This window comes from Esox lucius, chromosome 1 (genome assembly GCF_011004845.1).
Source record: "Esox lucius isolate fEsoLuc1 chromosome 1, fEsoLuc1.pri, whole genome shotgun sequence".
NCBI classification, from domain to species: Eukaryota; Metazoa; Chordata; class Actinopteri; order Esociformes; family Esocidae; genus Esox; species Esox lucius.
In genome coordinates this window covers 30,715,145-30,731,549 of record NC_047569.1, presented here as the reverse complement: position 1 = coordinate 30,731,549, position 16,405 = coordinate 30,715,145, and the positions used below count along the sequence as shown (strand labels likewise).

The 16,405-nt window shown below is 48.1% G+C and overlaps 1 protein-coding gene across 4 annotated transcripts in view; it reads right to left on the bottom strand.

The window, feature by feature from the left end:
- The window catches only part of nova2 (NOVA alternative splicing regulator 2), a 54,258-nt gene that overhangs the window by 27,232 nt on the left and 10,621 nt on the right, over window positions 1-16,405 (bottom strand). For all 4 annotated transcript variants that reach the window (XM_020048512.3, XM_020048515.3, XM_013133707.4 and 1 more), the window contains one exon: window positions 14,853-14,996. In XM_020048512.3, the coding sequence (XP_019904071.1) occupies window positions 14,853-14,996 (144 nt within the window). The remainder of the gene's footprint in view (window positions 1-14,852; window positions 14,997-16,405) is intronic.

Here is a 16,405-nt window from a genome sequence, read left to right as displayed (position 1 = left end):
CCATGAGTACAGCCGAGGGATCCATTTATGTTACTTTAGGAAGCTGTAATAAAATAGTTTATGGTGAGGACAACTGGCCCGGAACTTTCTAGAGGCATAATTATATACCAGGAACAGCAAATCAGCACAAGATGATTAACAGCCTCCTCCCTCCCTCAGCTCTGCAAACAACTGAGTCCACCAGAGAAAGAAAAACCTTTTAAAAGAATAACAAACAGGACTTGGAAGAAAGAGTGGAATTCCTTGGTAGTGATGTCACTTCTTTTGAGCGAGTCCTGGGTTTTTCTCTCGCCTCCCCCTCCCACCCACCCACCCCCCCCCGCCCTCCTTAGTCCGACCTTAGCCAGCAAGCAAGAATGATGTCGTCATGGATACAGGGGCCCATGACCGTGCAAAACAGCTGAAAAGATGCCACCCTCTCTGTTTCATTTCCTCTCACACACCCTCCCAAAGCCATCTTGAACACCTCTCGGAGGACCTTGTGCAGCAAGTCGACATACATTATTTCTTTGGGGGGGGGGGGGGGTTGAGGGGCGCGAGTACAAGAGACTGAACTGACCATAGAACACAGCAGAAGCCCTGCCAGTTTGTCTTAAGTCAGGGAAATGTTCAGTTCTAAAGACATCTGTCATTGTGTTCCAAACTGCCTGTTTTGTGGCCTTAGGGACGTGCAGGGTCTGTTTGCTGCTCGTTCTTAAGCCAGCGGGTTTACTCTGGAGACGACTGGAACTAAAGGACCATAGAAGATGTTGGACGGAATCATGGAATCTGGACATTAAAAGGGGATTCAGCAATACTGAAAATATTTTATCAACCTTGCAGGGAATTAAAAAAAAGTATAATCGAGGGATTTGGCGGTGTGATGTAATATATCAGTTAGAATATCTGACCAGTAATTGCAAGATTGCTGGACCGAATCCCAGAGCCGGAGAAAAACCTGCTGTTCTGTTACTTAGCAGGACAGTTAACCCTAATAGCTATGAAGGAGAATTTTCTCAGTCAACTTACCTGTGGATGTACAATAAAAAAAATACAATTGCATCAGTAATTTCAATGTCCTGTAACTTTCTGAAAAGGCAAAAACAGATTGTTCTGGTGGTAAATGGCTTCTCCAAAAACTGTCTCAATATACTGCGAACAACAAGAAATTAAATGGTATTTGGGGAAAACATTTTATGCAATCCACACTACAAAACATACATACAGCACAAACACACACAAACCATTTGTCTATCTATGTGGAAAAACAGGTGCAAAAGCATCACCACATAGGTCTGTATCCACACCTATAATCACAAAACATGAACTCTGCTTAATGTACACATACCAGCTTGAAGACACACAGACCAAGAAAAGACTGGCACACCAGCAGACACACACACACACACACACACACTACACGACTGACACACATACCCAGAAACCTCTTCCAGCTAAACAGTGCACATTGGAAAAACAACACACATACACATTTCAGCAGCTCATTTGTGTCTCTAAGGGCTAGTGTGGTAACTGGACCTCGTGTGAATTCCTGGTCAGCCCAGATGAGTCTAACGGTGACTGATTATCATCCGCATTGGGCTCGGATTGAAGGAGGGATGGAGGGAGTTGGGGGGCGGGGGGCAGGGAGGGAGGGGAGAGGACCGCTGTGAAACCCTGTCTCATCAACCACGAGGGCGGGCTGTACTGCACAGACGGCCTAATTATGATACACCCACACTCTCCTTCACACACACACACACACAAACACACACACCACCCCCACTATGAATAATGAAGGAGTTACTTGGCTTGTGGGTGATGGAGAGAAATGAAAGAAGAAGGGATGGAGAGTAGAGGAAGGAGACGCTAAAGAAGGGATGGGAAGTAGAGGACGGAGACGCTAAAGAAGGGATGGAGAGTAGAGGAAGGAGACGCAGAAGAAGGGATGGATAGTAGAGGAAGGAGACGCAGAAGAAGGGATGGATAGTAGAGGAAGGAGAGGCAGAAGAAGAGAAAGGGAGATGAGAGAAAGAAGAGAGAGAGAATAAGAGGTCAGAGGGAGGGGAGGCTGAAGATGAGAGAGGAAGAACAGGGAGAGAGAGAACAGGAGGAAAGAGGGTGGAGAGAAGGAGAGTGAGAGGAGGAGGAGATGGAGAACAAGGGGACAGAGGGAGTAAAGGAGGACAGAGGGCGAGCGAGGTAGAGGAATGATGTAGGGGCAGAGAGGGGAATCAGACAGAATCCTTTGCTGAAGGAGTGGGCAGCACGCTGTGTTCCCTCTCCTAACTTCACCTCCCCCCACCCCTTCATCTCCTCCCTCCACCCAGCTGGGTGACAGACAGCTCCTTCAGATCTCCTCACCGCAGATCAACAGGAGCAGTGTTGAGGGGCTCTGCTTCACTGTCACTGACCCTGGGCCAAACCACCCAGGATCATTACATCGACAGGAAAATGGGTCCTAAATCAGGCCAAACACTACGCCATGCCCATAGCTGTTAGTTTCATATTCACAAAGAGTACCTGCAAGACCATTTCTAGGATGCCAAAGCAGTGGGAAAAAAACAACAAACAAAAAAACAGTAATCATTGGGTGGCCCGAAATAAGAACACGTGGATAAATCAAAATGAAAACGGTTTGTTTTTGGCTTCGATACTATGATTAGTTGGAGATGATGCGATCGCAGATGGTTCTGTTTTCTGATGTCACATGAACCACAGCAACTGAAGGATTCTTAGACTGCTACACAGCTAACGATAGTGGAGCAAACAACCTCCTGCTGTTAACCTCTAAGAGGTATTTCTGTGTCCGTGTGTGTGTGTGTGTGTGTGTCTGTGTCCGTGTGTGTGTGTGCACATATGTGTGAGGACGACAGTAATGGAAGTCCCTGGGCTTAAGGAGGCCAGAGAGAGTCTACGACCTTCCCAGCACAGGGTGTTGGTAGCACGATCAACCGTGGTGGCCCTGTTAGTGGAACGAGAGGAGGGCCGAAGGCGGTGGATCAGGGACCTAAGCCCCTACCCCTCCCCAAATGCTCCCTGTCCTCAACTGATTTTGCACATCTCCCCTGGTGGTGTTGGGTATCGCACAACTGCCTGTCTGAGGTGGCTGTTGTACACCTGTCCCCAATAGCCCCGCGTCCGTCAACGTTTTCTAAACATCCGTCAGGTCTCGACTGCTATGTGTCAGCTGGCTTCAAGCGCCCCCACACGCCCTCCGATCACCCCCAAACCCACCTCTGGACCCGTTGTTCCTGACAGCCTGCTGTCCCCTCAGTGTGTCAGCCGGCCCTCTCCCCTACGCCCCTCTCCTCGACGACTCCACCCACGTTGTCCCCCCCTCACCCCGCACACCACCTCGTCCTGCGGTCGGCCGCGTGGCTCGTCTGCTTGGCAGCAGTCTTTGTTCGCACAGCCGCCTAGTTTACCACCGTTTTCACTACTTTATAGGAAGCTCTGACCCTCCCGGCACCACCACCAGCACAGACACACATGCAAGCACACGCACACACACACACACAGCAAGACTGCAGCAGAACCCCCCCCCCCCCCCACGTCAGACTTCCACCCATTCTCCTTCACCCCTCCTCCACCCATGTCTCCCCACCACCAGGGCCTCTCATCAACCCCTCCTCCACCCATGTCTCCCCCTCCTCCACCCATGTCTCCCAAAGCACCAAGGCCTCTCATAAACCCCTCCTCCACCCATGTCTCCCCTCCTCCACCCATGTCTCCCCAGCACCACGGCCTCTCATAAACCCCTCCTCCACCCATGCCTCCCCTCTTCCACCCATGTCTCCCCCTTCTCCACCCATGTCTCCCCCTCCTCCACCCATGTCTCCCCACCACCAGGGCCTCTCATCAACCCCTCCTCCAGCCATGACGACAGAGTCCCCTGAGAGCGGCGCACTGTGAAACCAGCTCTTTTTATTGTTTCCATGGCCACGTGTTGTGAGCACTGTTGTTCCATCTAAACGCGTGTTAATCTGCCGCACGGCGTTTACTCAACAGATGACCTTTTCCATGGAGACGAGGGATGCTTGCCGATTTACATCATGCACAATCTGTTCCCCATTTCATCCAGCTGCAAACTGCAGTGAGGCAACCGAGCCTGTGGACAGGCCTGCGCCAATGAGTCCGGACTCGGCGCCGCAAACTTACACAGGCTGCTATTTGAAAAAGCACGTTGGCCCGGAGAGATCACAAGAAACACACGGTCGCTGATGTCGACGCGTTCTTTACCTCCAGCGTGTGTTTAGTCTGCATTGACCAAACACAGCGAAACAACGGTCTGGTAAACCAACACACCACCACTCTCTGTAGCACCATAGAGACCGGAGAGCTGTGGCACAGAGTGGTAGCTGTCAGTTGACATCTTTGGAAATAGTTGAAGGACTTCATGCTGCTGGACTGCATGTGGGCTGCATGTGGTATAAAACATGGAGCTGTTCGTCACATGCACCGCTAGTCTGACAAAGAGATGAGGAGAGACACAGAGGAGCGAGCATCTACTAAAATGTAGAGAGACAGGCAGAGAGAGACATGCAAAAATACAAAGGGAGACAGGAAGAAAGACAGGCAGAGAGACATTCCCTTCTACAATGTAAACAAATGTTTCCCATGCCAATAAACCAGCCATGAACGTAATTTAATTTTAACTGAGACAAAAAGAGAGAGAGACTCTGGGCACTAGCGAGAACACAGTTGAATGTGGATCTGTGGATCAGACGTGTTTCCTTTCAAATGTGGTTGAGGATGAGAAGGATTGCGTTTATGGTCCGGGAGTGTCAATCTGGCCTTCCTCAGGAAGCGAAGGGGTTTATCAGGGTTGAAACGGTGCCTTCTGCCCTCTCTCTCCCTCTCTCCCCCTCTCTCTCTCTCTCCCCCTCTCCCTCTCTCTCTCTCGGTCTCTCTCTCTCTCTCTTTGCTCCATCCCTCTTGGCAGGCAGACTAATGATCAGCCCGTGTGTAGGTATACGGTGCAGCGACGCTTGCTCCAGACAAGGTCTCTAAAAAGCAGCCTTCTCTCCTCCCGCACCTGCCAGAAGCAGAGGGTTCAGGGGAGAGTTCAGGGGAAGGGGGCGGGGGGCACTGAGACCTGGGGTTGTTGTCCAGAGAGAATGGGCCAGCCTGGTCTCTGAGGCTCCACTTAAGTATGTCTGTGTTTGGACTGATAAAGACATGATAGGCAGCACTGTAATTATGCACAGGAGGGGGTGTGGCTTAACAGACTAAATGCATAGGAGGACACCGGTCCCCTTTATCTCTAACTGCACCTCCTCCTGGTGATCTCCACATTTAACTCTCTGTCGGATTTATGGGTGCCCTTTCAGTCAGTGTTTTTGGGGCACGGTGTGTGTGGTGCTAACAGTGGGCTGAGAAAATAGTAATTAGCTATCAGGAAAACAGTAATTAGCAATCTCCTTCAGTGTCTAACAGGACCAAGGTTTCACACGTCTTTCCGAATGCGGCGGCGCTGAGCCTAGTGCTCTCTGGGAGCGTCATGAAAAACCAACTGACTGGGAAAGCATTCCCATCCAACCATGATGTCATTCTCGTTAATCAAAACCACATGCCGTTGGTTGGCCATGATTTCAACTGCCCCGAAATGTTTTAAAAAACAGCCTTACTGTTTAAAAATCACCAATTCACGCCCTGGACTCATTAGGTACATTACTGCCTCCACACAGTGTCCCTCCAGAAACTTGTCAGGGCCGCATCCAGAGTGTGTCACAACAGTGTGTTGTAGTGGGCGTCACGGGAGAGCAAAGATCCCGGAATCTATGGGACACCATCCATCATAAGACACAGGTCAAAGGTCGTTAACCCCATCAAGCTCTCATCACCAGCCCTCTCATGGGGCCAGCGGCTACGTCTCGATGACCGTGTCCGGCTGTCTCATGACGTGGCCGGACGCCAACCGTACAGACCCACCCAACAGGCTCACAGTGCCGCTCCCCTGTCCCGTCCCCCGCCAACCAAACCTCTCTGCCAGGTCACGGGTTAATTAGCGAGTCCTGATCTGCCGCGATTAAAGCGAGAGTTCAGGCTGTGTGTTGAAGGGGCCGTTCGGACAGCTGACGGTTCACTAGACAGACATCGGGGGAATGAATCACAGAGAGGGGCTGAGGGGATTTCTGAGCGAGAGTTTGGGGGGCCGGGGTGGGGGGTGGGCGTTTCACTGGGGATTAAAGATAATAGAGGGGCAGGGGGCGGAGCTAGAGGCAGCTGTGGAACCAGGTCTTTTTGGAGATGGGGAGATGGGGGGTACAGGGGGCGAAAGGGGGGAGGGGCACAGAGGGGGAGCTTTGTCCCTATGCAAGGAACTGGGTCTGTAAAGAAAGAGGAAAAAAAACACTACCGGGCCGGCTCTTTGTCAATGAACTTCTTTGTCAGTGCTCACCTTCCATCTTAAAGGGAATGCAACCTCCACACAAAGCAGCTCTCCATTGTCCAGCAGTAAAGCTAGAACATGCTCCTTTAAGACCTTACATTTCTGCCTCCTGAGAGTTGCGGTGTACACTCTCTTTTTTTCAAGTCTCCACCCACGACAGAGACATTAGGAGATGTAGACCTTTGCTTCTAACCTCATTATGCAACGGGGGGGGGGGTTCCATGGCAACTACAAATGCTAAGTGTCATTGTTAGTGCGCAGGAGAGTACGGTCAGGGCCTTGGGTTCTACCTCTTGTTGTATCTGCAGCAGAGAAAACAGGCAACCCAGTTGCAGCACAGATGGCTACATTTGCATATAAGGATCAGCCTTTTCTCCCTCATTCTGGATTTGAATTTAGCGCTTGTTCCTAAGCACCGAGCCAATGACCCTGAGAATTATTATTAAAAGCTCACCAACGGTCTATTGTTCCTGTCATTTGTGCGTCAGTCCCAATAGGCTCAGCCAGTGTCAACAGTAGAAAGAACATTGTCATCGAATCCAAAAAGGCAACCTACCACCCTGATTTGTTTCTTAACAAGGTAGGTTTATCCCTTATTTAATAGGTCATTGTGACCTATGGTCATTGTTCTGTTTTTGCCGCATCTATTTTCGTCAGAATCATAGAAAGACCTGCAGCCCCGCACACTACCGTCTCCACACCCCCTTCAGGTGAGTTGCAAACGAGCTGCGCAGACGCGAAACTACTTCAATGTCCTCCAGACATCTCCTACTTCCTGATACACCTGCTAGAGGGGGGAGAGGACAGGCGGGGGCAGGGAGGGAGGGAGATGGGGGAGGGTGAGAGGGCTCCACTGCTCAGGGAGCTGTCACTTTGATTCCCATCACCAAGGCAACGGGGTGTGCAGTGCAGTCCTACAAAACCTGCTTTGTCTTGGAAGATGGAGGCAGAGGGGAGGGGGTAGAGGGCAGGGGGGAGAGGGGCGTTTCCTCCGGCTCTGTACCTCAGAGAACACTTTACACACGTGTGCACATGCATACACACAAAGACAGACACAGACAGACAGACGTAGAGAGACAGACAGATAGAGACAGACAGACCTACAGACAGACACAGAGAACGATAGGCCAAAACCGAGAGACAGACACAGAAAGACAGACAGACACAGACTGACAGACAGACACAGACTGACACACATATACAGACAGACATAGACTGACAGACAAACAGACCCAGACTGACAGACAGATACAGACTGACAGACAGACACAGACTGACAGACATATACAGACTGACAGACAGACACAGACTGACAGACAAACAGACCCAGACTGACAGACAGATACAGACTGACAGACAGACAAAGACTGACAGACATATACAGACTGACAGACAGACACAGACTGACAGACATATACAGACTGACAGACAGACACAGACTGACAGACATATACAGACGCTAACCAACAGACTTGGACACACAAGGTCCTCATATCCACCACACATTCATTCCATCAGCTCAATTCATCTGACAAAACAATTCCATTGTGGTGCTGCTTCCAACTCATCAACAATGTTGTCTGTTCAGGAGGTGGGCCTAAGACAATATGTTTCAGGAGAGAACATGTCCAGTCCCCTCTCCTCTCCCAAACCCAGCTCTGGTGGTGAAGCAACCGTGTTTATCATCTCTGGCACTGTCAGTCCTGGCTTCTTCCACAGCAAAAAAAACTAAAAAACACTTTTTATCTAAGGAGGCGAGCATTGTTGCTTAGCTAAGCTATCCTAAATAAAGACCAGTGATTTTTCTGATGAGCTCACAGAAAATGTGCAGCAGATGACACGATAAGAAGAGAGGCAGACGGACATCTGAAGTATCCATCAGCTAAACCCTGCTGACAGGGTAATCCACAACAGCAAGACGATATCAATCATATTCATGTCATTAACAGGACGTGGAGAGAGATCCAGCAGCATTCTGACATTAACTGCAAGGACAGTACAATGCATCAAAAGGAAGGGATTTACATTTCTCTTTGGGCATTACAAAAGTCAAACCGATACAGTCAAACGTGTCCAAACCAGCAACCCAAGCAACACACACGCAGAGATGCTATAGGGCAGTTTTAAAGGACCTTCTAGTGCATGCATACACACAAACACACACACACAGACATGACCCTCTTGAGGCAGATGGAGACCTCCTCGTCTCCTCCCAGCCCCCACCCTTAAGGGGCTGAGCAGTCGCAATGTCAAAGACCCTATTGTCATTAAGAGTGCCCCCCCCCCCCCAACACTCTCTATTGTCCCGGACAGTTTGGGGGCCTTCACTGCCCATTCACACCACTGGATATTCAACTGCTTTGGTCCCTCCCACTTTCTTTCACTCTCCCATTCCCTTTCTCCCCCGCGTTCTCTCCGTTCCCCAACCTGTCACACATTCTCACCACCCTCATCGTTTCATACAGCATCTTTTTCTCTCTCAGAGAGGAAAGGATCCACAGCCATAACATATCTGCTCAAACCTACAACCACAGCCAATGAGTGCGCCTGAGCCCCCCCACCCCCTCCGCTCGGCAGGTTTAGGCCTCTCCAGGCCAGGCCGTGGCAGTTGTCGCGTAGCCGGAGAGAAGAGGCATCACAGCTGTGGGAGAGCTTTGTAATGGCAGCACAAAGGGAGGATTGAGGCCGGTTATTTTCGACTGTCCTCGTACGTAATCGTCCCGTAACAAAAGCCCCCAATCCTGTCCTTCTCTGTCAGCAGGCCCGCAGAAGAGTTCTGGCCAGGCCGTAGCACTGGCATACAGCGAGGTTGGTCATGATTGGTCGCAGGGCCCGATGATGTGATTGGCAGGATTCACAGGACTCTAAAGAATTTGACACTGGATTCCTTTCTTCGGTGCCTTATTTCACGAGGAGATATTAGAAACATTAGCTTTATACAAGCAGGGCTGTCATCATAAGTTTTGTAATTCCATATTTAATGCCATACAATTTTAGCTGGCGGCGATGAAACACGCATCAGTTTGGTTTGAGTCTTTTAAGAAATCATGGTGTCTGTCTGTAACTATGGTGTATGGACAGGTAGCCCAAGGCTAGAGTGTTGGACCAACAGCCAAAAATGTTGCTGATTTCAATCCAGAGCAAAAAAGTGAAAATCTGTTTATATGCCCTTGGACAAGGCTTGTGACCTTAATTGCTCCGGTAAGTCGCTCTGGATAAGCTATTTAAAATCCATCCGTTATCAGGCTGACTGGCTGTGTTGGAGAAGCAGCCGTCTGAGGGGAATATGAGAAACTGTGTGATAAAACTCAGCTGTCTGGCTTCCCCTTAGCCTGCTCACTTCACCCGCCGCTATTGTGATTTTACCAGGAGTGAACTGAGACACAGCCTGGTTAAACCAACAGAGGTGATGCAGGGAATGTATCATAAGGGAGAGTTTGCCTGGACAGACGCGGAATGGCGCAATGCAGACCCACAGCCGGATCCCACATCCATCACAATTGATCTGTGGGATGTGTTCACGGAGCTCTATTTATGGCTGGCCCCACCTAGCTCTTTTATTGTATCTGATTAAAAAGACCGGAGCGCACTGGAGATACTGTACCCCAGAGACTGGACAGAGAAATAGAGAGACACAGAGGGAGAGACAGGGAGAGAGAGAGAGAGATAGAGAGAGAGTAAGAAAGAGAAAAACATACAGGATGATTGACCAAAACAGTACGAGGAAGATGAAACAGGTACAGGCGGCTAATGACGAAAGGGAGAGTGAGCTGCAAAGGGAGAGAGCGACAAGGATCCCTCAATGAATGCATGTTGGTATCCTTCTGCTGGTATCTCCCATGGCCTGCAGGCCACTCCAGATGTTTTCAGTCTGACTTTACACTGGCAACCCCATTCTGAAGACCATCTTTACATCCTATATTTTCACGTCAGTCGGTCTGATTGGTCGATTGACATATCAGTGGAGAAATATAGATCAGACCTGGACTGCCCTGTGTAAATGTGGCCAACCTGGTCAAACTGAACACATGACTGGAATAGCTGTAAATCTACAGTAACAAGCGGAAGTGGCCGTCTTGACTAATCCCGGAAAAAACTATTCCGCTCACAACGACGGCATGGCGCGGATAACACGACGAAGGCAACGTGGCTAATAACTGACATTTTACTCCTCATTCTAATTGTTCCTGTGAGTCTGTGTGTGCTGTGATGAGACAACCGTGGCCATGGGGGGGGGGGGGTTGGCTGTGGTCGCCCAGGCAGTGACTGGCACAGAGGCATTACTCAACCCGTGGAACTGTCCATTGGCCTCCAACAGTGACGTCACACATGATGGAAAACAAAACAAAGCCACTGCCAGTGGGATTAAGGGCACCTCCTCCCCCCACGGCGAGGGGAGTGAACCCGGATCCCCTGTCACTGGCGCGGTGTCTTCGCTCAGACCGCTGCCTCTACGACCGCCGGGACTGCTAACGGTGACACTTTTGCAAAAAGTAATGGCAAGCACTGACCGGGCATTTGCCAAGGACTGTGAATGTCCGTTTTAACTGGGAGGATGGAGAATTGGTTAGAACTGTCGAGGTGCTATTGAAATTCGAATCATTGCTTTTAAAAGCCTGTCGGTGTCCTGCGCACTACATGAATGACAATGGCATGATGTTGGCAGAGGTGGATTCAGGAGTGGCTTACAGCAGTATGGTGTCTAAGAATAGAAAACATGAATAGTTTAAGCCGCCACCACCCTTGAACTCAACGGTCCTTTGAGTTTGAGGTCACAGTGTTGAACTTTAATAGTGGTGTCCTGCTACCATCCGTCCTAAGATGCCCCATCGCATATCAAACTATTCGCCTAAACAGGCTCACTTCCTGGAATGAAACCTCTTCCTCATGTTTCTGGATTAGGAAATGGAAAAAAAGAGAGGGTGTTTCAGAGAACAACAACGCATCTTTAAATAAACAGTGACGCTCGTGATTAAGCAATATGATGAATCAAACTATTATAGAAGGAACAGTATGAGGAATCAAACTATTAAAGAAAGAAAAGTATGAGGAATCAAACTGTTAAAGAAAGAAAAGTATGATGAATCAAACTATTATAGAAGGATCAGTATGAGGAATCAAACTATTAAAGAAAGAAAAGTATGAGGAATCAAACTGTTAAAGAAAGAAAAGTATGAGGAATCAAACTATTAAAGAAAGAAAAGTATGAGGAATCAAAATGTTAAAGAAAGAAAAGTATGATGAATCAAACTATTATAGAAGGATCAGTATGAGGAATCAAACTATTAAAGAAAGAAAAGTATGATGAATCAAACTGTTAAAGAAGGAACAATAGGAGAAATCAAACTATTATAGAAAGAAAATTATAAGGAATCAAACTATTAGAGAATTAACAATATGATGAATCAAACTATTAAAGAAGGAACAGCATGAGGAATCAAATTATTACAGAAAGAACAGTATGATGAATCAAACTTTTAAAGAAGGAACAGCATGAGGAACCAAACAATTAAAGAAGGAACAATATGAGGAATCAAACTATTAAGGACCAAACAGTATGATGAATCTAACTATTAAAGAAGGAACTGTATGAGGAATCAAACAATTAAAGAAAGGACAGTATGATGAATCAAACTATTAAAGATCAAACCGTATGAGGAATCAAACTATAAAGGACCAAACAGTATGATGAATCAAACTATTAAAGAAATAACAGTATGATGAATCAAACTATTAAAGAAGAAACTGTATGAGGAATCAAACTATTAAAGACCAAATCGTATGAGGAATCAAACTATTAAGGACCAAATAGTATGATGAATCAAACTATTAAAGAAATAACAGTATGATGAATCAAACTATTAAAGAAGAAACTGTATGAGGAATCAAACTATTAAAGACCAAATCGTATGAGGAATCAAACTATTAAGGACCAAATAGTATGATGAATCAAACTATTGAAGAAGGAACTGTGTGAGGAATCAAACTATTAAAGAAAGGACAGTATGATGAATCAAACTTTTAAAGAAAGAACATTATGAGGAATCAAGAAATTAAAGAAAGAACAATATGGTGAATCAAACAATTTAAGAATGAACAGTATGATGAATCAAATTATTAAGAAAGGAACAGAAATAACATTAGTAATTAAATGTAGATGTAACTAGAATAATTGAATAGAAAAATAAAAACAGGCAACTAATTTTACCCCAATGAGTTCAAAATGTAAAATCGCAGCTTTTCATCTTTCAGTCAAAAAGCTTAGAGCCTAAGCAGCTTAGAAGAGAGAAATCAGTAATGTCGAAAATGCGGGAGGGGTGGGGTGGGGGGTGGGGCGGGGGGTGGGACTTGGTTGGGAATTAAATACTGAAAACCGCAATCATGGCGGAGGATTAAGACAAAGCTTTAATATGTTGCTATGCTCCACCAGTACGTACAGAGGGACGGAGAAGCCAGAGGGGAAGAACCCTGAGAGGTCAACCGGACAAACCAAGCACGGAGGGGGTTAACAGATAGGAACAAACATGAAGGGTGCGGTGTCGTCCTGAAGGGTGCGGTGTCATTCATGAAAAAAAAACATCTATAATTCGACGGGTGCTTATGATTGTCGTATTATTGATAATAACTGGATTATAAGACTCTCACTGTGGCGTATCTGTCAAATTTGTAGCAAAATGGATGCTCTCGTAAAGTCCTCAGGTTTAAGGAGGCATTATCCTGACCTACTTCCATTCTCCGGAGACAGTAGACTGCTTCAAAAACATAGAGGTGACCCAGAACAAGCCAGGTCATCCATTGGATGACAACTGGGCAGGAAAACATCTAGCTGTATATTCTCATATTCTCAAGTCGGCAGCTAAAGTGTGAAAATGCTTAAGTCGTTTCCTGCCTTATTCAAACATCAATGAAGAACCATTTTGAAAGGGAAAAGCCTGGTCAGTTCCAACTACGGTCCGGCTGCACCAGGTAAAGTTCTTCCCATACGCATGATCCCCAAAGAAACAGAGTAACAGGTGACGTCCTTCAGCTCCTCTCCCAGAAGATCCAGACAACTCCAGGTGCGACCAGTGATCCTGGATTTCTTTTTGAAATCTAAAATCTACCCGCCTGGGTACCACGTAGCACAAGACCTCCGACATGTCACCACAAGGTCGCTGAAAAATATAGCGGCTCCTTTCCAGCAGTGGTTGCAAGGCCCTGTATTTGGAAGGTGCTGTATGTAATAAATCTCGGTCCTGTAATAATTAATGGTTACCTGTCCCTGGCCAAAACTGCTGTGCGGACAGCTTATTGGTCGGGAATAATATGCCGCTGAGGCGTTATCCCGGGATGAATTGACAGACCAAGGTGTTGGGTCGGAGTCTCAAGCACAACACACTATTCTTTTTTACCCTCAACCCCCACTCCCCCTCCACACCCCCCCCCCCTCCACCCCCCCCCCCCCCCCCCACGGGCGTCTACTTCGCCGGCGCCTCCCTGTGGGATCCACCGTGACAGGACATCACAGCAGGTGGACCTTTTGATTTGTCACCCAGGAAGAGCCGGCCGGTGCTCATTTGCATACAGATGCCTCCTTCACTGCAGAGGAAGGACAACACCCCCCCCCCCCCCCCCCCCCCCCCCCCCCCCCCCCAAAACACACACGTTCCTCTATACCACAACCTCCATAAAGCACCCCCCTCAGCGGCACTCCTCCAGGATGGCAGAAAGGGACTCTTACAGCCATCTCTTTCTTTAGCCTTCTTTCACTCTCTTCCTCCCTCTCTCTGCGGTTCCATTCACTCCCCATCTCAATGAGGCCGTTCTCAACATCAGATCGTAGTCGCTGCCAATCCCAATAAGGAAGGAGGGGCAGGGGAGGGCTCACACCTTGCATCTGCTAAAGCTGGCTCTGGTTTGGGGTCTTAAGTCCCAGTGGGAATGGGAGATGGAACAGAGATGGCCAGTAGAAGGGCACATATTGAATTACAATGCTCTTTTATTGAGGAGCCCAAAATCTGAAACTGATTCAACCTTATTCCTTATAGCCGGAACAATAGTCACATTGAGTCCAGTAGAGATCTGACATGTACAGTGATACAGTGGTCCATTTCATAATGCGCAAGTATCTCCCTGTGCTTTGCGCCGCTCACAACAAAGTCTAGTAAAGCCCACAAGCTCCTTCAAGGACAGCCTGAGCACACGTCTGACACAAATAGGGTGTGTCCAGCTTGGACACCAACGCCATGGGTCTAGCTGTGCAAAATGTCACGTTGTGTCATGCATTCCTGAGAACTTTGTTCTCTGTGGATACTTTCGTGTCACCAGGTGACCCACAACGCCGTTAAACCCGGGCCCTGCGAGAGCTGACGTCCGTTTGGGAAAAGGAAAGCCTCTTTCAAAAACGTATGTAAATACTGATTCCGGGAATAAGTGTTGTTCACATGAAAACGTTATCTTAACTGCAGCAGCATGGAACTACAGGTCGACGAGCACTTACCTGGGTAGAAGTCTTTGGATTTGGACAGCTTGATGGTGGCGCCTGTCTCTTTCTGCAGCTGCACGATGGTTTGGCCGCCCTTGCCGATGATGGAGCCGGCGGCATAGCTGGGAATCAGCACCTTCAGGAAGTACTCACCTTCCTCTGCAGGCAGGAAACAGGAAGAGGAAGTCAGAATGTACTGCAGCCAGGCAATCAATTAACCTACTTAAAACATAAAGCTGCTGTCATTCATCTAGACTGATCCTAAAACCATATGATCACTGTCTTTCTCCCTTCCACCGATCCACTCATTTTCCAGGCATTCATGAACTCAACAGGAAATCATATATGTTCAGTATTAGATCATGATCAGTTTCCCACGGTCCACTAATTGGGACTTGATGTAATCTTTGAATGTCTTCATATGCACTTACAGCTCTCAATCATTTTCCAAATTGATCTAATGAAATGTTAGCTTTTCACAGATGAATATGGCATTTGTCTTCATCTTGGCAGACTCTTATGATTGCAGTGCTGCACGCTTTGTTAAATCTAGTGAAATGTATTTAATGATGCTGGTATCCCAATCGCATATGGCATAACCCCATCCCTAAACTATATGCCATCTTCCACTAGAGTCTGATTTCCACAAATGTGCCTTAACTTTGGCCAGTTTAAAAGCTGCTGTATACATAACAGAGAAAATGTTCCCAGATCTCTCTGAGCTTCTATTCTTCCACCCACCCTCCTCAGATGTAAAACCATACACCAAGGCACACGGACCGGGGCAGTAGAAACACGAACCAAACATCAAACGCTTCAAGACATGGAGGCGTCGCTTCAAAGCAGGCCAACGGGGGTTCAGGCAGAGGGGAAGCAACGATGCCCCCCACCCCATTGCACACGCCACAACCACCCTTTCGGGAAAACAATAGGGCCTTTGTTTCTATGGTGATGGCTACCTGCCATGCTGAGGTCCAGGTCAGCTGACCTTTGGCTCTCGTGCCTGGCCCCTTCACGGTGACCCTGTGTTACCGCATCTTAGCTAGCCCTCTGGCTCCGGACTTACGACACGCGCGAAAGCAACCCTGATGTGTGCACTACACGTAGTGTATGTCACGTGTCAACGCAACGAGAACCCACCCGCCGATCAGGATGTAGAGACAAGCAGGGTGTGGGGCTCATGAAGTGTGACACCACGTCCTTTATGCTGTCGCTAATTATAATAGCTCCTCCCACCTGCTTTTGGCTTGAGTCGCGGTGAAAAGGTGAAACCCACTGCGGCGTGTCTGGACGCCTTCCTGGCATTTCTGAGCAAGAACCCAGAGCAGGATCTGAACACGGAGAGTGTTGCCGAGGGGCTGTGTTATAGGGGTACACACAGGAGAGGACTTGCCCTGGCCAGCTGGTCGTGCCGGGAGAATCACCAGCTAATTGAGAGAGTTCATTATCTCTCCTCAAAAAGCCCAGTCGTCCTGATATAATCTCATTATTTGAGGCACCCACACTTGTGTTGTGTGGGAGTCAGTGTTTGTGTATCTGTCAGGAAGACTGACATTGCCAAGTATGCT